This window comes from Dromiciops gliroides, chromosome 2 (genome assembly GCF_019393635.1).
Source record: "Dromiciops gliroides isolate mDroGli1 chromosome 2, mDroGli1.pri, whole genome shotgun sequence".
NCBI lineage: Eukaryota > Metazoa > Chordata > Mammalia > Microbiotheria > Microbiotheriidae > Dromiciops > Dromiciops gliroides.
The window spans coordinates 358,774,601-358,799,446 of record NC_057862.1 but is presented as its reverse complement, the minus strand read 5'-3'; the positions used below and the strand labels follow the sequence as shown (position 1 = coordinate 358,799,446).

Sequence of the window (24,846 nt, the reverse complement as noted above, 5' to 3'; positions counted from 1 at the left end):
GGTTCCCTGCCTGAGATGCTCACCTTCCTTGCCTTGGTCTCTTGGAATCCCTAGCTCCCCTCAGGGCTCAGCTCAGATGCCATTTTCTCCTTTCTACATTAGGTCTTTTCTGATGCCCCGATCCCATCTGTCAGGGTTCCCCCTCCCCAAATCCTTCTATGTGCAATATTTTATATGTAATTTTTATTCATGTAATATTTTTATATTTAATTACATATGTGCATGTTGTGTTCCTCAAGGGAATGTAGGCAGATTTCCTAGTTTTTGGTTTTTATATTTCCAGCCCCTAGCATGGTGCCTTGAGCATAGTAAGTGCTTAATAAACAATTGCTGAATGAATAATAAAAACTCACATTTCTGTAGTTCTTTAAGGACAAACCACAAATCACTCTCCTCCCAATAGCGCTCTCAGGTAAGCAGTACCAATATTAACAGCTTGTCTCCCCTGGCACATCTGGTAAGTGGTAAAACCTGGGTCTTCTGACCCAAGTCCAGTGCTCTTTCCAGTATGCCACACCTCTCTCAAATGTCCTGTCTTCTACTACCTTGGTCCTTCACTCCCAGGGAAAAGCAGACACTCAAAACAATGGCAAGAAGTCACAAGCGAAGAGTCTGGAAATTGACCAAGAGACCTTAGTGGCATGTGCCCAGCTATAGCACTTCCCAAGGGCACCTGAAAATCCAATTCTCTCCTTGTTCATCACAGGGAAGCAAGCACTGGATCTGGAGTTGTGAAGACCTGAGTTCAAATTAATTGAAACTGAGGGCTATCAAGGGCAAATGACTTGCCCAGGATCATACAGCTAATTAGCATCTAAGATAGGATTTGAACCCTGATCTTAATGACGTGGGGGGTCTTTAGGGCCTCTCTGCCTCTCCTCATTGCCCTCCCCACTGGCACTCCCATTCTAAATTGCCCAGGCCTCTACTTGGAGGGCCTCTCATAAGTCAGGCAGCGCCCCACATCGCCTCCCTATTCTTTCCTCTCACCCACATTCAACCTTCCTGAGTGCCTGTGGGTGAAACAGGGGCTAATGAGTTATCAATCTGCTCTCCTATTCTCATCAGCTCTCACAGCTTCAAATACTGCTTCTATGCAGATGCCTCCCAAACCTATAGCAAGTTCCATAAAATAGAACTATTTTTATTCCTGCATATTTGTACTCTTTCAATAAAGCCTGGAATAGAAAATATAAATGATCATTATAGATTCCATTTATATGGGACACTCTAGCTATATATATCTCTCTCTCTTTCTCTACAGGCTTCACTTTTCTCCTGAGTTCTGGTCTTGGATTTCCAGTTGCCTGATGTAGATTCATAGGGTCAGAGATTTAGAGAAGGGACCTTCAAGGTCATCTCATCCAACCTCATTTTTCAGACGAAGAAACTGAGACCTAGAGAGAGGTTTAATATTTTGTTCAAGGCCATTGTGTAGCAGATAAAGCACTAGATTTGAAGTCATGAAGATCGGGGTTCAAAGCCTATCTTAGATACTAATTAGCTATATGATCCTGAGCAAGTCATTTTCCCTTGATGGGTCTCAGTTTCCTCATCTGTAAAATGAGGGGACTGGACTAGGTGACCTCTGATTCTGGCTCTTCAGGCTCTAACTCTATGATCTTGTTAACATTCATTCACGTTCCTTTAAAACCAGCTCCTATGATTTCCTGCTTTCTGTCAATGGTGCAACCATGTTTCTAGTTACTTGGGCTTGAAATCTCAGGGTTATCTTTGACACCTCCCTTTTCTTTATCTCAGCTACCTAGGTGGTGCAGCAGATAGAGTACAGGGCCTGGAGTCAGCAAGGCTCTTCTTCTTGAGTTCAAATATAGCTTCTGACACTTATTAGTTGTGTGACCTTGGACAAGTCACTTAACCCTGCTTGCCTCAATTTCCTCTTCTGTAAAATGAGCTGGAGAAGGAAATGGCAAACCACTCCAGTATTTTTGCCAAGAAAATCCCAAATGGGGTCACAAAGAGGGTGGACATGACTGTCCGCGAAGTGGACAATTTCTTTGTCTCACATATCTAATTCAGTAATAAGCCTAGATCAGGTTTGTATTGCCTCAGACTATGGCAATAATTTCCTAACTGGTGTCCCTGCCTCCAATTTCTTTTCTCTAGTTTTCCTGTACAGGCTCCTGGAGTGGATCAGCAGTGTGGTACAATGGAAAGAATATTGGGATCTGGTATCAAAGGGTCTGTGTTCAAATCCTGGCTCTGCCACTTACCATATATACTAATTCTATTTAGTCACCATATAACCCTGAATAAGTTGCTTAATCTCTCTATGTCTTAGTTTCCTCATCTGTAAAATGAGGCATTTGGACAAAATTACTTCTTTCTTTCTTTCTTTCTTTCTTTCTTTCTTTCTTTCTTTCTTTCTCTCTCTCTCTTTCTTCTTCTTCTTCTTCTTCTTCTTCTTCTTCTTCTTCTTCTTCTTCTTCTTCTCCTCCTCCTCCTCCTCCTCCTCCTCCTCCTTCTTGGCAATGAGGGTTAAGTGACTTGTCCAGGGTCACATAGCTAGTAAGTGTCAAGTGTCTGAGACCATATTTGAACTCAGGTCCTCCTAAATCCAGGGCTGGTGCTTTATCTACTGTGCCACCCAGCTGCCCCAACTAAATGACTTCTAAGGCCCTGCCCGGCTTAAGATCCGTGATTCTGGTAACCTTCCCTGTACACAAACAGTGGGTGACCCCAAGGTCTCTTTCAGAGCTAAATTTATGACTGATGAAGTCTGATCATGTTACTCCATTCAAAAACCTTCAATGAATCCCTGTCATGATTAAAATGTAAGCTACAAGCTTCTTAGTTTTGCGTCCAATGTGCTCCACAATTCGGCTGCAGTCCATTTGCTGCAGTTCTAGCTTACACTGTTCTCTCTCATGCTCCCAATCATCAAGCAAGTGGATACTGGGCCTGGCTTCCCCACATATGCATCTGCTGTTCTCTCTGCCTAATATGACCTCCCTCCTTCCTGTCTCATTTCTGCCATTATATTCATGTGTGTGTTTTCGGTCGTTTTAGTCATGTTCGACTCTTCATGACCCATTTGGGGTTATCTTGGCAGAGATACTGGATTATTTTTCCATTTCCTTCTCTGGCTCATTTTACAGATGAAGAAATGGAGGCAAATGGGGTTAAGTGACTTGCCCAGGGTCACACAGCTAGTGAGGTTCTGAGGCTGGATTTGAATTCAGAAAGATGGGTCTTACTGACTCTAGACCCAATACTCTATCCACTGTATCACTTAGCTTCCTATGCAGTAGGTACTAAAGGTATTACCATACCTATTTAACAGATGAGGAAACTGAGGCTCAAAGAAATCAAATGTCTTATCCCTGGTCATATAGTTAATAAATGTCAGAGGTGGGATTTAAACTTAGACCTTCAGGACTACAGAGCCACCATACTACGCTGACTATGGAGAAGCCAGCTCATGGGATGGCTTTACATAGTTCTCATGACTCAGACAGCTCAGATTTAAAATAGATCTCTTATTTCCCTAAATTACCTGGGAGAATGAGCAAAGGGGTGGTGGTGAGTTGTTTTTTGTTTTTTCCCCCCATCTTTCTTCCCTTTGGGTTCTGCCTTCATTTCTGGGCTTCATTTCAGAACCTAAACATGAAGCCCCAGTGGGGGGATTCTTTGGGAAAGGCAGAGACCCCAGCTCTCTGCTCCATGGCCCTCAAACTGCCAGCACCTTCTCTTCAGGGGCTTCTCCTTGATTTATGACTGGGAGGCTACATTTGCAAAACACGATCATAAAATACCAAAGAGAGCATTTCCCAAGGACTCCTCCAAAATAAATTATTTCAGACATAACAGAAGCTGCTTAATAAATTCCACTCTTCTTGTTTCTTTGGGTATTTTAGAAACTGATTTATAAGTGCAATATCTCCTCTCAAAATGAGACAATCAACACAGGATAAAATTATCGAGTTATGAAAATAGGGGTCAGAATGAGGTGCAGTGCTTTAAATTAAAGCAGAAAAAAATATCTTTCGCACCAAATTGACTCTTTTTGTCTTGGAAATGAATGTTTAATCAGCTAAGAAGCTCAAACCCTGAGAGAAGCCTTAAGAATATTTAATTTGGTAAAAAGGGCCCATTTCCAATAGACTATTGCTTTCCAAGGAGGTCCCTTAAAAAACAGAAAATCTGGACTCTGGTTTTCTCCCAAAAGGCTGAATAAGCATGGGATGGGGGTGGCAGGGACTGTTCTCGGCTGCAGGAACAGGTTGGGAGGTCTTGGCAATAATGAATGAGTGAAAAAGCATTTATTAAATGCAAACGATGTGCCAAGAACTGTGTGACTTATATGCGGGAGACAGGCCCATGTTCGATTTATCTGGACTGTTCCTATCCTCAGCTTCTCCTTAGTTTTGTGGAGCCATCCTACTAAGACCTAAACATTCATGACTATCTCTCCCTGGGAGTGACCCCTGCTAAGCCAGCACTGGGCCACTGCTTTGACCACAACTATCTTTACTCCTTCCTGCCAACTCAAGCCAAGTCTCAGTCTCTGCCCCTCTGATTGGAGGGCTACATCAAATTCCTCCTAATGCCTTCCTTCCTTTATAATGGGCAGAAATTAGACATTTGGGCTCACTCCAATTTGCACCTGCTGCCCTGCCTGGTTTCAATTCCATGGAACAAAATGTTCCTGCACTTGGTACAGCTGGTATCCTGTTCTCCTGCCCCCCTCCAACTTTTGTGTGTTGTCTTCCTCCATGAGATTATAAGCTCCTTTCGGTCAGGGACTGTCTTTCTTTATAGTAACTGTATGTCCAGTGTTTAACACAGTGCCAGGCACATAGTAGGTGCTTAATAAATATTTATTGGATTGAATGACTTAAGCAAGAACTCCCAGAAGGCTATAAGCTCCTCATTCAAATGTGTCATTTTCAAACCTGTATCCCTCCATACCTATCACAATGCCTAGCACATAGTAGGTACTTAATATTTATTGGGTTAAATTTGACTTAAACTTACATGTTTAAGGAGGCTGTAAGCTCTTCATTCGAATGTGTCATTTTCATATCAGTATATCTAGTACCTATCACAGTGCCTGGCACACAGTAGGTGCCTACTAAAGCTTCTTGAATGAGTTGAATGAATCTTGGACTAGGAGGGATTAGAGACACTAACAGAAATCCAGACCTGGTGTTGATATTATAGAAAGAGAGCCAGGGGCAGCTAGGTGGTGCAGTGGATAGAGCACTGGCCTTGGAGTCAGGAGGACTTGAGTTCAAATCCGATCTCAGACACTTGACACTTACTAGCTGTGTGACCCTGGGCAAGTCACTTAACCCCAATTGCCTCACCAAAAAAAAAGAAGAAAGAGAGCTGACCACCCAAGGACCACACTCACTAGAGATGGTTGGGATCAGGCCTTTTTATGTATATTTCTTTCTCTTTCCCCTCATTGAGCTCCCCAGGAATAGGAACTGTATTAATCTTTGTATCTCCACTATCAACTGAAGCACCAGGCATATGTTTTAGTGGGAAGAATTCTGGCTGTGGAGAAAGGGGACCTGAGTTCAAATCCTACTTCTGCTTTTTTACTACCTGTGTGACCGTGGACAAATCACTGAACATCTCTGTTTTCTCATTTTTAAAATGAGAGGGTTGGACCAAATGGATTCTGAGGTCCATTCCAGATCCAAATCTACAAATTATGAATAGGGTAGGTACTTAATAGATGTTTATTGAATTGAATTTCACCATTAAAAAACAGGTTTTATGATACTCCTATACTCTGTGGCCTGCACTAAACTAGATTAATGTAAATTTTCAATTTTACCTTTTAATAACAGCAACAACCATAATTCATGTTTACATAGTGGCTTTAATAATTATAAAGCAACTTCGTCGCAGCGTCCCTACAGAGGAGGAAGTGCAGGCATCGTTATGCCCATTGTACATATGAGAAAATTGAGGCTCTGGGTAGTAAAATGACTTGCTTGTGATGGCACAACTTATAGGTATCTGAAGTCTTCTGACTTCAAGCCCCGTGCACCATCATCATGACTCTTTTCTCTGTATCCTTTCACAGAATGTTGTTTATACATCTCTGACATCTTCTTTCGAACTCATTTTGTTAACTTGTATCCTATTCTTTGTGTCCACATCTTATTCTCCCTTGGAGGGAAGGAGCTGTCTTTTCCTTTCCCTCCATCCCCACATAGAGACTTCTTACTTTTACATCTCTATGTATCTCACCTCCCCTTATGCACCCCCATACTCCCACCCTCTCCCCGAATGCTATACAACAGAAGTACAAGTAAGCCAATCCTCTTTCCCCAATTTAGCTCTACATTCTGACCCGAAATCTCTACCTGATCTGACACCATCTTCCCTGGGCAATATTATTGTGTAGGTATTTCATTCCATAGAAAGAGAAAATAAAATAGGTCAAACCTCACTTATTTCCACTATTGGATTATGGGATTGGCAAGGCCAGTCTGAATTAATGAAAAGCTGGATTCAGTTTTATTTCTTTCAGACATCACCTGAAATAGGCCAAGAAATTGTTGTCCTCTGGGCATTTCCCTTAAGGAGTGGAGAAGAGTGACTTATAATGAGTTTGTAGGCCATATATATTTTGAAAGGCAAGGGATTTCATGGATGTGGGCGCCCCTTCCAGAGACACAGGCCACAAATCCACCCCACTTTAGTACATGGCTTAGTTGATAGCTTCATCTGTTGTTATAACAAATACATTCATCTCCTGTTGGGCAACTTTCTGGCCATGAGTGTCTCTGAACTTAGTCTGGGGTCCTCAAACATACCATACTTCTAAACTGTTCAGTTTGGTAGGATTGGTCCGAGCTTGCCCTCCAAAGGTAGAATCTTTGAGGGCTATTTCCATGCCTTGGCAAGAGGTCATTAGAGGAGAAGAATATCCATCTATTCATACAAGGATAGATGTACACATTTATAGATCTATACATGTGTAGAGACATATACACACATTGCTAATGTATTTGAGCGGGCTTGAAAAGTTTGTTTTTAATTAGGTTAGGCTTTTTCTTTGCTATCAACTGTTGTTGTTGTTATTGTTCAATTGTTTTCAGTTGTATTTGACTCTCCATGACCCCATTTGAGGTTTTCTTGGTGAAGTTATTGGAGTGGTTTGCCATTTCCTTCTCCAGCTCATTTTACAGATGAGGAAACTGAGGCAAAGAGGGTTAAATGACTTGCCCAAGGTCATACCACTTACATGTCTGAGGCCAGATTTGAACTCACAAAGATGAGTCTTCCTGACTCCTGGCCTGGCATTCTATCCACTGTGCTATGTAGCTGCCCTAATTGCTTATTGGATGTCCTGTGGGCAACTCAAACTTGCTATGTCTAAAACAATCCATTACCTTTCTCCTTAAACTCATCCACTCTTCTAACTTCTCTATTGCTATTAAGGGTGATGCTTCAGAATCATCCTCCATGCTCTTCTCTCCCTCAGCCTCCATAACCAATTATTTATCAAGTTTTGTCAGTTCTTCTTCCACAACATTTCTCCCGTTTATCCCTTTTTCTCCAATAGGCTACCACCTAGTTAAAAACTTAAATTCCTCTCATCTGAACAAATGCAACAGCTTCCTAATGAGATTCCCAGCCTTTAGGCAGCAATTCCCTTTCCAATCTACCCCTTGAACAGTTGCCAAAATAACCTTCCTAAATAACAGACTTGACCAGTTCATGCTCCTGCTCTAGAATCTTCAGTGTCTCCCTATCGTCTCTAAGATAGAATACCAATTCCTTATGGGCATCTAGGTGGGACAGTGGATAGATCACTGGCCCTGAAGTTGGGAAGACCTGAATTCTTTTTTTTTTTTTGGGGGGGGGCAGGGCAATGAGGGTTAAGTGACTTGCCCAGGGTCACACAGCTACTAAGTGTCATGTGTCTGAGGTAGGATTTGAACTCAGGTCCTCCTGAATCCAGGGCCGGTTCTCTATCCACTGAGCCACTTAGCTCCCCTGGGAAAACCTGAATTCTAATTTGACCTCAGACACTTACTAGTTGTGTGACCCTGGGCAAGTCATTTAACCCCAATTGCCTTAAAATATCTGGGGCCATCTCCAGTCATTCTGATGTCTATCTTGCCCCTGGACCCAGATGGCTCTGGAGGAGAGAGTGAGGTTGGTGACTTTGCACAGCCCTCACTCACTTAAATCCAATTCAGCGCAAGTCATGACATCACCCCAATGGCATGGTCCTCTTCGAAAATGAAGGACAAACAAACAACAACAACCAATTCCTCTGCTTGGTATTTAAAATTGAGGGTTACAACCTTTGTTTCCACCCTGATTTCACAATACTCCTCCTTATTTACTCTGCTTTTTGGTCAGACTGCCCAACGTGCTGTTCCATAAACTTAGCCTTCCATCTCCCACCCCTATGCTTGTGTATAGGTTGCCTCTCATGCATGGAATGCCCTCCCCCATTCACCTCTTAGAATCCTTAGCTACCTTCCAAGCTCAGCTGAGATGCCATCTCTTACAGGAAGCCCTCCCTAATCTCCTGGGTTATCAGCCATCTCTTCCTCCTCAAATGATCTCTTATTTCCTTATTTGTTCACATCTCCTAGGAGAATATAAATTCCTTTAAGTCATAGTCTTTATGTTTTTGTACCCCCCCCCCAACCCGGTACCTTGTCCAGCTTAAGAAATGATCGTTAAATCAAACATTTATTTAATCCAACTCATTTCACAATCAATAGTAATGAGAACAACAGCAACAGAGAAGTCATTTTCAATGAAATATCCCAATTCAGGTTGGTCAAGGTAAGAGAAAAGCCTACTCACTGTGGGTAGTTGACTTGAGAGGAGGTGCCCATCTTGAGTCAACATGTTGGACACCATGATGGCAGGCAGGTCCATGTTTTGATAGGAATATGTTGGTATCAAGCTGTTTGGTGGGAGGCTGTGGCAGAGTGAGTGATAGCCGGTCTCGTGGTCCACCAGGTGAAGAAGGGAGGGGTCTGGGAGATTAGGAGGAGTTATAGGAGGGATTTCATAGTCTTCATTATTCTCACTTTGACCATTATAAGTCTAAAATATTAAAAGGATATTTTCTTAATGTATCACTTCTTTGCCACCACACAATCACAAAACAGCATTTATAGCAGAGACCCTGTCAGACCCTTCATGAATGAGACCCATGAGGCTACTTCTACAAAGCCAATAGCATACATTCCCAACAGTTGCTAATGGCCAAACTTCTCTGCTCCCTAAAGCTGAAGGCTCTTCTAATGACCCAAGTCTGACTTTGCTAATCAGGGCATCATACAATAAGGCTGGATGGCTGGAGGAAGGTGGATAGAGCCCTGACCCCAGCTCCGTCCCCATCCCCAGCCCCACCCCAGTCCCAGTCCCGGCCCAGCCCTGTCTGATTATCCCTTTCAGACTCTTTTTTTCTGCTTGGTTGTTGCCCAAAGTCAAAATGTGTCACTAAATCTTAGTGCAAATAAATGTATCTCTCTGGAGAGCCCCAAGGCTAGGGCTTTCTCCCAGGTATCTCAATGCCTGTAAGTGCTCAAAATTCAAGCAACCCACTGATGTTCAGCAAGTACAGACCAACCTGTTTGGTGCCCAATACAATGTCTGCTTTAAAGAAAAAACCTTGGTGGCTAAGATACTCATTAGGGACTGTGAGAATATCAAAATAGCTTTATGGAGTGTGATAAAGTACGCCAAAAATGTATTCACTAGGGGCAGCTAGGTGGTGCAGTGGATAAAGCACCGGCCCTGGATTCAGGAGGACCTGAGTTCAAATCTGGCCTCAGACACTTGACACGCACTAGCTGTGTGACCCTGGGCAAGTCAATTAACCCTCATTGCCCCACAAAAAACCCCCCCAAAACAAAAAACAACCCAAACCAAAAAACAATCAAAAAACAAAAAAATCTACTCACTATTTAGAAGTAGTGCCAGATTTAAAGCCAGAAAGATATACAGTTGTGTCCAAAAAAATGGCCAAGTGTGACAGCCTTGATATAGCTTTTTACTTTCTTCCCCCCTCAAGTTGAATTAGAGTTGCTGACCCATCTTCTAAACCTTAATAAATCTCTTGATGTGTTAAGAGCTTCTAATGAATTTAACCTCCACAATAATAATAGCATGAATATTTGATGAAATATCATTGATGAAGTGCCTATTGTGTGCCAGACATTGTGCTATGTGCTATTTGCAAATATGATCTCATTTGATCCTGATAATAATCTTGAGATAGGTGCTATGATTATCCCCATTTTACAGTTGAGGAAATTGAGACACACAGAGGTTAAATGACTTGCCCAGGGTCACACAGCCAGTGAGTGTTTGAGGTTAAATTTGAATTTAGGCCTTCCTGACTCTAGGCCCAGTGCTCTATCTACTGAGTCACCTAGATACCTGTAAGGATTAAGATTTGCAAAACACTTTATATGTATTATCTTATTTTATATTTGCATATGTATGTTTTATATAATCTACTATATTATTATCTCCCCCTAAGAAGAAAGAACTTGCAATAATAGCAATATCCCTGCCACAGCAGAGACGAAACTTTTTATTAGTTTACCTTTGAGCAAAGCAGTCCTGTGACAAGGATATCCATTTGTGCTGGGGGGAAAAAGTTTTCAGGATAGGTTGAATATTGCTTGAGGGCATTACAGGCTGAGGGCCTGACCTTGCTGGAGGTGGATGAGTTGGCTGATTTTAGGAGGGGGTGGTGGGTGTGACAGAAAGGAAGTCCTGCATTTGGGAGTTAGGAGCCTCTGTTGCTAGCCCTAACTTTGCCACTAACTTGCTGTGTGACCCTGAGAAAGTCATTGCCCTTCTCTGGGCCTAAATTTCTCCCTCTGCAAAGTGAGAGGGTTGGTTACGATGACCTCTAAGGTCCCCTCCCTCTCTGTTAGTCTAAGATTCTATGAAGTCTTCAGGAGAGTATTGGAGAGCAGGAGCACCCAGATTGTCCCACATGGCTGGTTCCCCTCCACGGGGAACAGAACAGCTGTGAGAGTTAACACAGGCAGCACCTGTCCCTTGAGGAATCAAGAGGCTCTTGTTTTTGAGTGTTAAAAGTTTTATTCTCTGAAGTTCTGATATATCTGCTCAGTTCATGCAGATTTTAATGACCATTTTCAAAAATCACTTGATGCCATGGCCGGATTTAGATGAAGAAATACAGGTGTGTGCAAAAAATGGTCACGTGTAAGAGCCTCAGTTAATCCAGCTAACTCAGAGCCAGTGAAAGCATCATCCCTTCTTTCCCTCACATTGAAAAGAATTGATCTATTTAACTTGGATTCCAAGGTCTCTAGGCAATTGCCTAGATTTCCAAAACACCTTTTAATATCTGCCTCCCTCTTCTGTCACCTCTGGGTCCTGGGTGCGTTTATGTGTAGGACTGGTGATCTTTTGTTCTGTATTCCAGCAATTGGCACAATGCCTAGCACACAGTAGGTGCTTAATAAAGGCTTGCCGGATTGACTTGCTTGGGAGTGCTGTTAGTGTAGGGCAAGACATGCCAGCTTGCTTCAGGGACTCTCATTCTTCTGGTCTCCTCAGCCTTCTTAGTTTGATTTTGCTCAAACAGGACAATGGCAGCTCAGGCCTCCCTTTCAACCAATAGCATTTACATATTTTGGAGAGAAGGGGTGGTGTCATTTCTTGGGTTTGTATCCCAGATTCTGGGCTCTTGGGAGAGCAGCAATTATTTTGTTTTTTTGTCTTTTGTATCTCCAATGCCTAGAACAGTGCCTGTCGCTCAGTGGGTGCTTAATAAATGCTTGTTCCATTGAATTGAACATCAAAACTCCAAGTGTACTTTCCACTCTCCTTCTTTACCCCATCATTCTCCCTTGCCTCAGGGACTGGTTCTTGAGACCCAAGCCCTGTAAACAAGGCAGAGGGATAAATGATCTTCCTTTCCTCACTCTCTCCTTCCTTCCTTCCTTCCTTCCTTCCTTCCTTCCTTCCTTCCTTCCTTCCTTCCTTCCTTCCTTCCTTCCTTCCTTCCTTCCTTCCTTCCTTCCTTCCTTCCTTCATCCCTCCCTCCCTCACTCCTTCCTTCCTTCCTTCCTTCCTTCCTTCCTTCCTTCCTTCCTTCCCTCTTTCCACGGGTCTGGTAACCACTTTTTTTTTTTTAGTGAGGCAATTGGGGTTAAGTGACTTGCCCAGGGTCACACAGCTAGTAAATGTTAAGTGTCCGAGGCCGGATTTGAACTCAGGTATGTCTGACTCCAGGGCCGGTGCTCTATCCACTGTGCCACGTAGCTGCCCCTTGGTAACCACTTTCCATTTTGGGGATGGAGACTTAGATTCAGTTAAGAAGGGGTCTGTGGGTCCTTTCCCAGATATTTAAGAGGATTTCAGAACATGGCATGGAGATGGATTTGAATAAATCAGCCTACTCAAGCTCATTCCTCCAAGTGGTTTATTTTTATATCAGGTCTACAAGCAAGTGGCTTTGCACTGCTTAATGAAATTATGGAAAACCTCATTAGTTTCCTGAAGCTCTCATGGTGGAGGCCAGGGTCCTGCAGAGGTGGGCCTGTAGAAAGTCTCTTTCCCTTCCCTGGTCCTGTTTCCCCTGTTATTGGACTAGCTGGTCTCTGAGGACCCTCCCAGCTCTGATGTTTTACAAGTCTCTGACTGCTCTTAGGGGATGCTTCACTTTCCATATGAAAAAAGTGGGTCACTGATCACAGACCCTGAATATTTCTCTTAGGACTACTTCGCTCAGCAGGCAGGGGGGGAAGGAACACCTCTTAAATTACAATGCCTTTGAAATCATCTTAAGTATTCTACAGTTATGTCAGAATTAGGATCACAGCAACACATAATCAGAATCAGATTAGACAATATCCAATCAGCATAATCGGTCTCGACAGTTGGAAGCACTGCCCATCTTCCCCGGGGCTGGTTCCCAGTGCTATGCTTTGCCAACAAGCAGTACTTGAATGAGGCTGCAGGAAGGTTTTGCTAAGGGAGCAGAAGGGGATGGAAGGAGGCATGGGGGAAGAAGAGGAAGAAGTAAGGAAAGAAAGGTGCTTGGTTCAGACTCAGGGGCAGCTGGCATGGTCGGCAGCCGGGATCAGGGGCCAGCCATGCACATACTTCCTCTGAATCGTCACAATAAATCTTTACAAGAAAACATCATTACGGACATTTAGCTTTAGTGGAGCACTTTACAATCGCAAAGTGCTTTCTAAAAAATTTTATTAACACTTTACAACTTTTTCCAGGAGTTGCCTGGTCTACACAGCTGTGTGAAAACCAGAGAGACCTAATTGAGCAGGGCTTGGGGACGGCACTCAGGTGGCCAGTCTAACTAATTCAAGGCCTTGCATTTTCTTTTAGCATTTGGGGAGACAGAAAATACAATTAGTTCTCGAGGCAGTTGGGTAAATAAATAGAAGAAAGCCCCAGCACTGGGGTGTACTCCTGGCTCTGCTCCTAGCTTAGACAAAACACTTCTCTGGTCTGACTTAGTTTCCTTCTCTGTGTGGGTTGCAATAGATGGTCTTTTCAATCCCTTCTAGCTCTGACATCCTAGGAGTCTAATATTCCAATAAATTTACAGCTGGCTAGGTGGCCAGTTGGGATCATTCTCCCACAAATCCACTTTTCCTTGAATCATCTTGCCAATCTGTCTTCTGGCTAATCACATAAATCAAATGTGGCCATACAGAAATGTACATGTGTACCCAGGGCTCTGTCACATACTACGGGGCATGGGGGGAGGTGGAGGGGAGGAGCCCATCAAGGGGCCATCTCACTGATCTGAATACTATGGCAGAGAACCAATCAGGAGCCAGAGTCAAGTCCCCAGGTCAGAGTTACAAAGAAGGATAACAAGATCTGGAGAGATGTCTGCCCAGCAAATGAGAATTAAGGCCCCAAACAACAAAGAATGGTGTTTAATCCCTCTGCCACACGACAGCCTGTCATGGATTCGAAGAGACTAATTGTGTCTTTGCTTCTCCAGGCTAAACATTCTTGGCTTCTCCAATGATCTTTGTATGGCATGGGTTCAAATACCTTCTTAACTCCAGGGAGGGTAAGTGGCTTATTTAAACATTATACAGCTAGTTCACAGTAGAGATGGAGCTAGGATTCTTCATTGTTCTTTCTTTCCCCAAATTCTATCTCTTTCTCTTCATCTCTGTTTGTCTTCCTTCCTTCCTTCCTTCCTTCCTTCCTTCCTTCCTTCCTTCCTTCCTTCCTTCCTTCCTTCCTTCCTTCCTTCCTTCCTTCCTTCCTTCCTTCCTTCCTTCCTTCCTTCCTTCCTTCCTTCCCTCCCTCCCTCCCTCCCTCCCTCCCTCCCTCCCTCCCTCCTTCCTTCCTTCCTTCCTTCCTTCCTTCCTTCCTTCCTTCCTTCCTTCCTTCCTTCCTTCCTTCCTTCCTTCCTTCCTTCCTTCTCCCTCCCTCCCTCTCTCTCCCTCCCTCCCTCCCTCTCTCTCTCCTCATATCACATCTCACAGGCAGTAGGCAGCTAGGTACTATGTAAACAATGGGTAAGTCACTTAACCCCAGTTTCTCAATCTCAGTTTCCTCATCTGTAAAATGGGCATGATGATGCCCCCTACCTCACAGGGTTGCTGGGAGGCTTAAAGGAGATAATATATGTAAAGTGCTTTGTAAATCTGAAAGCATTCTAGAAGTCTGATATCCCAATAAATTTACAGCTGGCTAGGTGGCCAATTGGGATTATTCTCCCACAAATCCACTTTTCCTTGAATCACCTTGACAATCTGTCTTCCATCCCTGTTACTATTACTGTGACCTTCCACCCCCATCTCAACATAGAATTTAGCATATGTGCATGTACATATGTGGCTATATCTTGATGATTCTAATCAAAAGTTGTATGTAAAAACAGGTCACTTGGGCAGTTAGGTGGCACAGTGGATAGAACACTGGCCTTGGATTCAGGAGGACCTGAGTTCAAATCTGGCCTCAGACGCTTGATACTTACTAGCTGTGTGACCCTGGGCAAGTCACTTAACCTCCACTGCCCCTCACAAAAAACAAAACAAAACAACAACAAAAACAATTCACTCAATGAGGCCTATAAATCCACAAGTTGATATTTCTTTTAAACAAGGCTCCCTCTTCCTCACTAACCAGGAGGATGCCTCTCTGAGTTTTCAGTGTAAACAAAATGTAAACCATCATTAGATGAGGACATTGAAGCAGTGTGTCTGCTTCTCAGTTCTGGGGTGCCTCAGCAGAGACAGATGTATATACTTCCAGTGTACATGAAGCAATTCCTAGGCTAAAGGTTACAATACTCCTCCTGCATGTAACCACATAGGGCAGAGGTGCCTGTAACCATCTAGAAATCACAAGGACAGCCATGTCTATAATACATGTACCCAGAAATGTGCTGGTAAATGTTTAACAACTGGCTCTCTGGGAAAAAAAATATGCACATCTTTAAGTTTAGTCTGAATTATTAATATTTTCCCATCACTTACCTAAGTCTAGACATTCAACAAAATAATAAGCCAAGCCCTGATTTGGAGTATTTACTTATTTCTGAGATGTAAATACTCACATGGAAAAGTTAACAATTAGCTCTCCTGAGTTATTTTAGCTCGCTCCAGAATGTTCCTGGACGTGCCCTACCTGAGGTTTTAGATCTGTCACAATCACTTTTTAAATGATGGGGGGAAACATACAGTTCAGTTGCTTTCCTTTTAACTATCTTATTTTAATTAACTTCTCTCTCCACCCCATGGGAAGGGTAAGATAACAAGTCATTTGTTCTATTTCAAGAAGTACTCCAAGAAGATGATGGAGATACCTTCCAGATGTGGAAATGTCCATCACAGGATCAGAGAATTGAAGCTGGAAGCTGGAGAGGACTTGAGAGATCACCCAACCCAATACCCCACTCTTCAGAGAAGGGGGTGGACCCCCACAGAGATGAGATCATATAGCTCAGGCCATACAAGGAATAGGACAGCAAGCCAGGATTTAAACTGTGAATTAGCTGGTCAATCAACAAGCATTTATTAAGTTTAAGTTATTAAGCTTATTATGTGCCAGGCACTGTGCTAAGTGCTAGGAAGACAAAGAAAGGTAAAATCATGGACCCTGCCTGCAAGGAGCTGATGTTCTAATGGAAGACTGTTGTTGGTCAATCATTTTTCAGTCATGTCTGACTCTTCATGCCCCCTATTTGGGTGTTTTCTTGGCAAAGATACTGGAGAGTTTCGCCAATTCCTATTCCAACTCATTTTACAGATGAGGAAACTGAGGCAAAAAGGGTGAAGTGACTTGTCCAGGGTCACACAGCTAGCAAGTATCCGAGGCCACATTTGAATTTGGGTCTTTCTGACTCCAGGCCCCCTTCACTGTACCACCTAGTTGCCCATAATGGAGAAGATGACATGCACATAATTAAGTACATAGTAGATGAAGGTAATCTCAGAGGGAAGGCAGTATCATCGAGGTAAGAGGGGAGACCAGGAATGGATTATCAGAGGAAGTGGGATCTGAACTGTCTTAAAGGAAGCCAGGAAAATAGGAGACAGGGGTGAGGAAGGAGTGTATTCCAGGCATGAGGCCTGGAAACTGGAGATGTAATGTGAGAGGAACACCAAACCCAGTGCTCCTTCCCCTACACCATACAGCCTTGAGTCTCACATACAGAGAGAAGATTGTGAGATGGAACACTCACACCGAACCACAGAATCCATAAGGCCAGTTCTGAGTTTAACTAACTAGTGAGCACTAGGGGGTCTATTCAAAATTTTAAATGTAATCAAGACTTTCAAAGCTCCATCTGCTGGATTTCCCCCCAATGAGTTTGAAAGGATCTGAGAGACCCTCATTGCCCTGCAAAACCCCAACAAAACAAAACAACTCCCCCCAAAAACAGAATGGTTGGATCAGTTCACAGCTCCACCAACAATGCATTAGTGTTCCAATTTTTTCCACAGCTTCTCCAACATTTATTATTTTCTTTTTTTGTCATATTAGCCAATATGATAGATGTGAGGTGGCACCTCAAAGTTATTGTTGTTGTTTTTTGTTTGTTTGTTTGTTTGTTGGGGCAATGGGGGTTAAGCCCAGAGTCACACAGCTAGCAAGCATCAAGTGTCTGAGGCTGGATTTGAACTCAGGTCCTCCTGAATCCAGGACCTGTGCTTTATCCACTGTGCCATCTAGCTGAGCCCCCCCAGTTGTTTTAATTTGCATTTCTCTAATCAATACTGTGAAATCCTATCTTTCAAAACCTGGTTACACCATCATCTCCTCCAAGAAGCCTTTCTCAATTTAGCCATCCAGTGGTGATCTCTCCTCAAGAACTCTGTGACTTTAATGCATTTATCCCAATGTTATATGCATTCTATTTCCCTGTGAACGCATCAGCATCCTCGTAAGACTGTATGTTTCATGAGGGCAAGAACCAGGGTTTAATTTATGTCTTAAGTCCCTAGCGTTCAGCATGAAGCTTTGCACACAGCAGACTCAAGTAATGTTTTTGGAATAAACAAAGTACATGTACATGTTGACAATAACCTGGCTCAGGAGGAGGAGGAGATGGAGAAGGGGACTTGGGGCAGGTCAGTGGTCTCCACCCCAGTGCCCATAGGGTAAAGTCACTGATACCACATTAAAGTTTCACTCTTGCCCTACTTCTGCTCACCAGTTTCTGGTCTTCCTTGCTGATAGCTAGTTCCCTTAGCTAGTGACCTGGCCCAAGGCTGGAACCAGCCAGTAGTTTCCCTTTCAAATATGGCTCCAGTGAGTTACCAGTTTCTGCCAGACCCAAGAATACACTATTTGGCCATCCCCACAGAGACTCACCTCATGTTACATGATTAAAGAAAACAAAGGCATGAGATAAATAACAACAAAAACTATGGTTTCTGCTCCCTGTGTCCTTATTTCTCAGGAAATCTTTATTCAGGTTAGCAAGGTGGTCAGGACAACTGGAGGTAAATACTTGTCCCGTCAAACCACACTGAGTAGCAAGTGCTAAGATTGTATTTGGCAGATACCATGGCAGGGAATTCAGATCGGGGAAATTAGCAGGAAATATACAGATCAATACCGATCCACACTTGGCTGACAGCTGTGGACGTGCCTGGCATAACATGATGGCTGGGCAGCTATATGGCTACAGGTTGACCTTAAGTCTAAAGGAAATGAAGCTGATAGGATGATCAAAGCCAATCCCTTTATTGTTTAGGTGAAGAAACTGAGGTTAAGCTTGTCCGAGGTCACACAGGTAGGGTCAGTAATGGAGCTGGGATTCAAACTCAGGTCCATTGGCTTTTCCCCCTGAACTCTACTGCCTACATCACTTGTCTTCTGCATCTCTTTGGCTGAATCTCCTGATAGCTGGTTCATTGGGTATTCATTAAAGTGCTTATAATGTGCCCAGGGCTGTGCTAGAGACCTAGCTGGAAGGGGTGAGGAGAGAAACTGACAAATTATTTGTAGTCTTCATTTGCTTTGCCTTTCAGCCCACTAGGGCAGAAGGACACTGGCCCTTTGGGGACTAGAATAGACTTGCCAAGTACACTTGCTCTTGTTCTCTGTCTCTCCCTCTGTGCCAGGGACTTTGCTGCCCTCCTAGTGCAAGGTCAAACATCTTGCCAGCTTTTAGATTCCTCTTTTGACTGAAAGAGGAAGAAGCAAGTGGTTTGTGAGGAAGGTTTCCCCGGCAGGAACACTAAAGACCTAGAACACATTCCCTCAGAGCCAGGGCTCTGGAAGGCAGCATGGTACAGCAGTGCGGGGGGTGGAGGTGGGGAACCCCCAAAATATAAAAACCACTAGCTCTGAGATCAGAGGATCTGAGTTCCCACATCTACTCTTTACTACCTGTGTGACCTTGGGTTAGTCATGGCACCTCTTCAGGCCTTGGTTTCCTCATTTGTAAGATAAGGGAGTTGGACTAGATGATCTCTAAGGTTTCTAGTCTAACTCATTTTTAAGGAGGAGAAACTGAGACTAAGTGAGGGAAAGGGACTTGTCCAAGGTCACACAGTGAGTCCTACAGGGAGGACTAGAATATAGGTCTTCCCGGCTTATTTTTCAGGATGTCATGGAGAGAAGCTGGGAGAATGGAAGCAGCATGGCAGAGAGGGAAGGAGGGGGAAATAGAGAGAATCACAGACTACCACAACCATAAAGGAGAGTTTAGACATATAGCCCAATCTTGTTTTGAATTGTTTTAATGAAAGTTTCTATCACATGAGATGTTACATAACATCTTTTTGTTTTGTTTTGTTTTGGTGAGCAATGGGGGTTAAGTGACTTGCCCAGGGTCAGACAGCTAGTGTCAAGTGTCTGAGGCCAGATTTGAACTCAGGTCCTCCTGAATCCAGGGCTGGTGCTTTATCCACTGCTGAGTTGTTTTAACAGTCATAGAAATTAAGTTCCAAAGAGGGAAGAGGACTTGTTCAGAGTAAGACAGTTAAGTTAGTCGGAGGCAGAACATAGCCTAGGAACTTGGGTGTCCTGACTCCCAACCCAGGTCTCCTGACTCCCCATTGTTTCTTTCATTTAAAACTCAAAACTTCAACGCACTGGAAACTACCCAATGAACCAGAAGTCTTTTGAACAAATAAGCATATGTTGTATCAAAATATTGTAATAACATGATTATGAAAATTCATTTAAAGAGGCAATTAACCTACTTTACATACTAAAATATGCTGACACATACATGCTTCCTACTAATTCGATCAAATCCGGAATTCATGGGACTCAGATTTCATCCTGCTCACAGGTAAACAGTTGTATCTGAAACTCCTTGAATATCTAGAGTCAGAAGGGCTCTCCAAAGGCTCAGCCCTGTTTTCAGGAAAGATGTGACATGGTATATGACATGATATTCTGAGAGGGGTCCCTGAAGAAACTTCGAAGACTAAGAATCCCATCTCAAATTCTTTCCTTATGTCTCACGCACTTGCCTCCTTTTGGGGAGCCAGGAGGGCCAAGCAGGAATCATCTGGTTCAGTCGCCTTTTTCACCAATGAGTAAGCTGAGGCCCAGAGAGGGAGAGATTATTGTCACACTAGGTGTGTGACAAGAGGCTTGGTGTCCAAGCAGAGAGTGTTGGACTTAAAATCAGAAAGACCTAAGCTTGAATCCTGCCTCAGACACTTAATAGCTCTGTGACTCTGGGCAAATAATTTAACCTCTTCTCCAACTTAGTTTCCTCATCTCTAAAATGGGAGTGATAACAGCCTTTACCTCTCAAAGGAGGATCAAAGGAAATATTATCTATAAAGTAGTTTGTACATCTTAAAGTGCTTATATAGATGTTAGTTATTATTGTCAATAGCATTCCTGATGATGATGATGAACTTGGACTAGAATTTGGGTTTCCTGAGTTCTAAGTCAAGTGCTTTTCCCATGGACTCTTGTTGCCCAGTTTTCTCATATCTGATTCTATGAATTCAAGAAATGTTGATCAAATGGCTGCTGTTTTCAGAGCCCCATGGACCCAAGTACAAGACACACAATAGTGACTCAAACATATGCTTGTTTAACTGTCCGTTACAATTCCATGAAGTTTCTGGACCTTTTCCTTATTTTGTTTTTTGCTTTTGTTTTTTTGCGGGGCAATGAGGGTTAAGTGACTTGCCCAGGGTCACACAGCTAGTAAGTATCAAGTGTCTGAGGCTGGATTTGAACTCAGGTCCTCCTGAATCCAGGGCTGATGCTTTATTCACTGCGCCATTTAGCTGCCCCCCTTTTCCTTATTTTGTGCCCAAGCCCCTGAGCTTAGAAGGGTCTCTGTTAAAAAATCTCTTAATATGATATGTAAATAAAGCTTTTAATAAAAACTCTTAAATATGCATCTAAGTAATGTAACATCTTCCTGATGGAGGTGGGAATGACTCTTAAGTCAAAGAGTGCTTATTTTGCAGGTGGCATGATTAAGTGAGGGGCATGCCTTTTGGAGGAAACAAAAAAGTTCAGTATAATATTAAAAGCAGAAAATCCACAGTGCTGTAGATGTATCCGTGTGGCTGGGGGTCATCTCATTAGCCTATACTCACATGACTAGGCATTTAGCAGAAAAAGAGTATTGAACTTGGACCCCTGACACTTGCTAGTTGTGTGACCATGGGCTACCTCTGATTGTCAATCTTCCTCAACTGTAAAATGAAGACAACAATCCTTGTCATACCTACTTCAGTGGGTTACGAGGACCAGATGAGTTATGGATGTAGAGTGTTTTGCAAACCCTAAGGCTAGCCATTATCACTGTCATCGTCGTCATCACCACCACCACCATCAAAGTCACTATTATCAATAACACCCCCACTATTATCTTCATCCTCAACAACCCCTTTTCCCCATCGTCATCATCATTTTCAGTTCTCCATATTCTGGTGTCTTCTTGGAAATGACAGGAACAGGGCAGGCAGTGTGGGATGGTAAAAATAACACTGGATTTGGAGTCAGAGAACCAGGGTTTGAATATTGGCTGTGCCATATACTATTTGTGGGAACCTGGGCAGTCCTTCAGCTTTCTGAACCTCTAATCCAATCCTCATATGTGAAATGAGGAAACTGGAAGCACGCGGTTTCCATGAGGGCAGGGACGGCCTCACTTTTGCATTTGTATCCCTTCCTATGTTGCCTGTCATGTGCATAAAGCTTGTTCATTGAATGATTGATCAGGCTTGATCCTCAGAACAATAATAATTCTTTAGAGGGGCATGAAGTTTTCATTGTTTTAAAGATCTGAATCCAATATTATCCCCTATTTCTATGAGGCAGGAAGAGCAGGGATGATCATTCCCATTTTTCCGATGAGGAAACAGAGACTAAGAAAAGCTAAAGGACTTGCCCCAGGTAATGAAACTAATCAAAGTGGGTGGGTGGGTGGTAGAGGACTGGAACACAGGTTCCCTAACACTGAGACCTGCGTTCCTTCCACTGGACCTGACTGCCTCCCTTTCACAAAAGAAACCTGGCAATGTCCCGTAAGCTGCCTTTCTGCTCTCATTCTGTCCCTTAAAAAAAAAAAAAATTAGATAGTATCTTATCCTAAACTGAAATTCTGTCAGAGTAGAGAGTCGAAGACTATAACTTCTTATGGGCAGAGTGATTTTATGAATTCAGGGGGGACTGAAATACAATTTTGTCCGGCTTGTCTGTGTTTATAATGACCAAGCGAAATTAATCACAGAGGAGAATCCCCCCGTGTCAGTTATTCGAGAGATTTCTAATAGAATCTTTCTGATTCATGTCTCGCAGTATATCAGATCTGAAGTGCTTTAGCCCTTCTCAAAATCCACACAATTATGCCTTCTGGTTGGTTTGTCATTTTCCTAGAATAAAAATGTCTCTTAAAAAAAAAAGGCATACACATAAACCAAAAGGAGAAAATAAAAATAGAGTTACTGTAGCATTGGACCTGCACTGGGGAATGACCTAATCTCACACCCAAAGCTGTATTTACCCCATCCAGCAAAGGAATGAGGCAAATGGGGTGAGCTGGAGAAGTCGCTTTGACTCAGGCAGCACACCCAATTTGGTGGCTGCTGTCTTGTTTCTTTTCTCTGCTCTATAAGTTACTGTTTTTGTGGGACCTGGAACTGCTATCCCATAGACTAGAGAACAGTTCTATAATGGGAGACTGTCAAATTATACATTAGTTTTGTTTATTAAAAATGGATCCAGGAAAGACCACATTAGTCCCAGAGGACTTTTGTTCAGGAAATTTTCCGGTTCACAAAAAGGTTACAGTAGCTATCAGGCAGACATACTTGCCCTAGGCAAGATGCACCATGCCAACAGAGAGAAAGGATTCACAAGGCGGCTTTTATTCTCCTGGGGAAGGAAAGAGACTGACAGCCTTCAAATGACAAAGCTGACAATGAGCTGGGAATAAGGGAAGAAATGGCAGTCTATTGTAGGTTTGAAACCAGTCACTTGTTCATTCCCTAAGCCCCTACTATGTGCAAAAAGATCCCCTAAGTCACTACTTTGTTCAGAACGCTATGAGAGATCCAAAGATGAGGTTCCTGCCTCCGGACAACTTACAATCTAATGGCAAATAAGGCATATTTTGGTAATATGTTCCACATGATTGAACATGTATAACCTATACCAAATTGCTTACTGTCTCAGGGATGGGAGAGGTGAAGGAAGAAAAAAATGTGGAACTCAAAATTAAAAAAAAAATTGAATGTTAAAAATTGTCTTTACAGGTAATAGAGGGGAAAATAAATATTATTTAAAATATAAGATGTATATATGAGGTAATTACAGTGCAAAGAGGAAGTTTGATGAGCACATATGGGAAGTACAAAGCTTTCATCAATATTAATTTCAAGTTCTACCTTTTCCATAGGATCTTCCAGATCTTTCCTCTGCCGTAAGGGTCTCTACCCTAAAATTATTCTGCATTTACTTTATTTTTGTTTGTTTGTTTGTTTTTTGTTTTTTGCAGGGCGATGAGGGTTAAGTGACTTGCCCAGGGTCATACAGCTAGTGTCAAGTGTCTGTGACTGGATTTAAACTCAGGTCCTTCTGAATGCAGGGCTGGTGCTTTATCCACTACACCACCTAGCTGCTTTATATGTATTTAACATATTTGCCTCATTAGAGTGTAAACTCTTTGAGGGCAGATGGTTCATTTTTGTCTTTCTCTCCAGTGCTTAGCACATAGTAGGTACTTAATAAATACTTGTTGATCAGCTCATAGAGTATGTATGACACAAAATTCCCAAATACACACACACACACACACACACACACACACACACACACACACAGCCCTTTCCAGAATTACAGCAAGGTGGGGCTTCCAGGGTCTCAACCAATACTTGAACCTCCACTGAAAGGGAGCCCACTCACTACCTACCAACAGAGCCCACTACATTTTAGGACAGTTCTAATTATTAGAAAGATTTTCTTTACATAGAATGATGATCTGTCTTTCTATACATTCTTTTTCTTACTTTCTTTTTTTTTTTTTTGGTGGGGCAATGAGGGTTAAGTGACTTGCTCAGGGTCACACAGCTAGTAAGTGCTGGTACTTTATCCACTGCGCCACCTAGCTGCCCTGTCTTTCTATATTTTCTACCCATTGCTTCTAGTTTTGCCCTCTGGGGCCAAGCTGAACAACTTCCTCATCTACCTAACAGTTTTTCAAAGGCTTGAGGACAACCCTCTGCCTGCCTTGTGCCTTCTCTGGCCACAATGAAAAGCCCCTGCTTTTGTCTCTGTCCAAATGCAAAGAATATAGATCATTAACAAGATGTTAATGCAAGTGGGTCTTTTCGACATGACAAGTATCACTGAGACATGATGAGGGGATGCTTAAGACTAGAATATTACTATAAAAAATTCCTTATCTAGACAGAATAAAACAACTGAAAAAGAGCAATGAAGTAGCATAGTCTATTAAGATTTATTTTTGTCAAGAAAATCCACATGCAAGAGAGGGAGAATCCAGCAGAGAGTGTCTGGATGAGAACTGGTGGGAGATGAGGGGGGAGGCAATGTGATACAAATGTACTGCAAACTCAAATAGAAGTCGGGGGTGGGGCACTAAACCAGATGTAAAGCTCCCCATAGGCCTCATATCAACTTGGAAAATCATGTTTGTATATTTGTTTATTTTATTTATACACTGACACATTAAAATCAGATAGGAACTAGGTTTTAATCTCATTCATGCTACGCTGGGAGGAGTCATAGGCTGCATTTGGCCATTGGCCACATCTGACACCTCTGCTATAGACCCCTTGGCCAGAAAGAGGAAATAGATAAAAATTTGAGTAACAGATCACAAAACTGGTACAGAGACATGGTATTATAGTAGTGGGGAATTTCCTCTCTCCAAATAGTTGCTAAAGCCCTTTC

The 24,846-nt window shown here is 42.8% G+C and overlaps 1 protein-coding gene across 3 annotated transcripts in view; it reads right to left on the bottom strand.

Moving 5' to 3' along the window:
- Window positions 1-24,846, bottom strand: part of TOX2 (TOX high mobility group box family member 2) — a 349,367-nt gene that overhangs the window by 114,480 nt on the left and 210,041 nt on the right. For all 3 annotated transcript variants that reach the window (XM_043980270.1, XM_043980269.1, XM_043980268.1), the window contains one exon: window positions 8,812-9,057. In XM_043980270.1, the coding sequence (XP_043836205.1) occupies window positions 8,812-9,057 (246 nt within the window). The remainder of the gene's footprint in view (window positions 1-8,811; window positions 9,058-24,846) is intronic.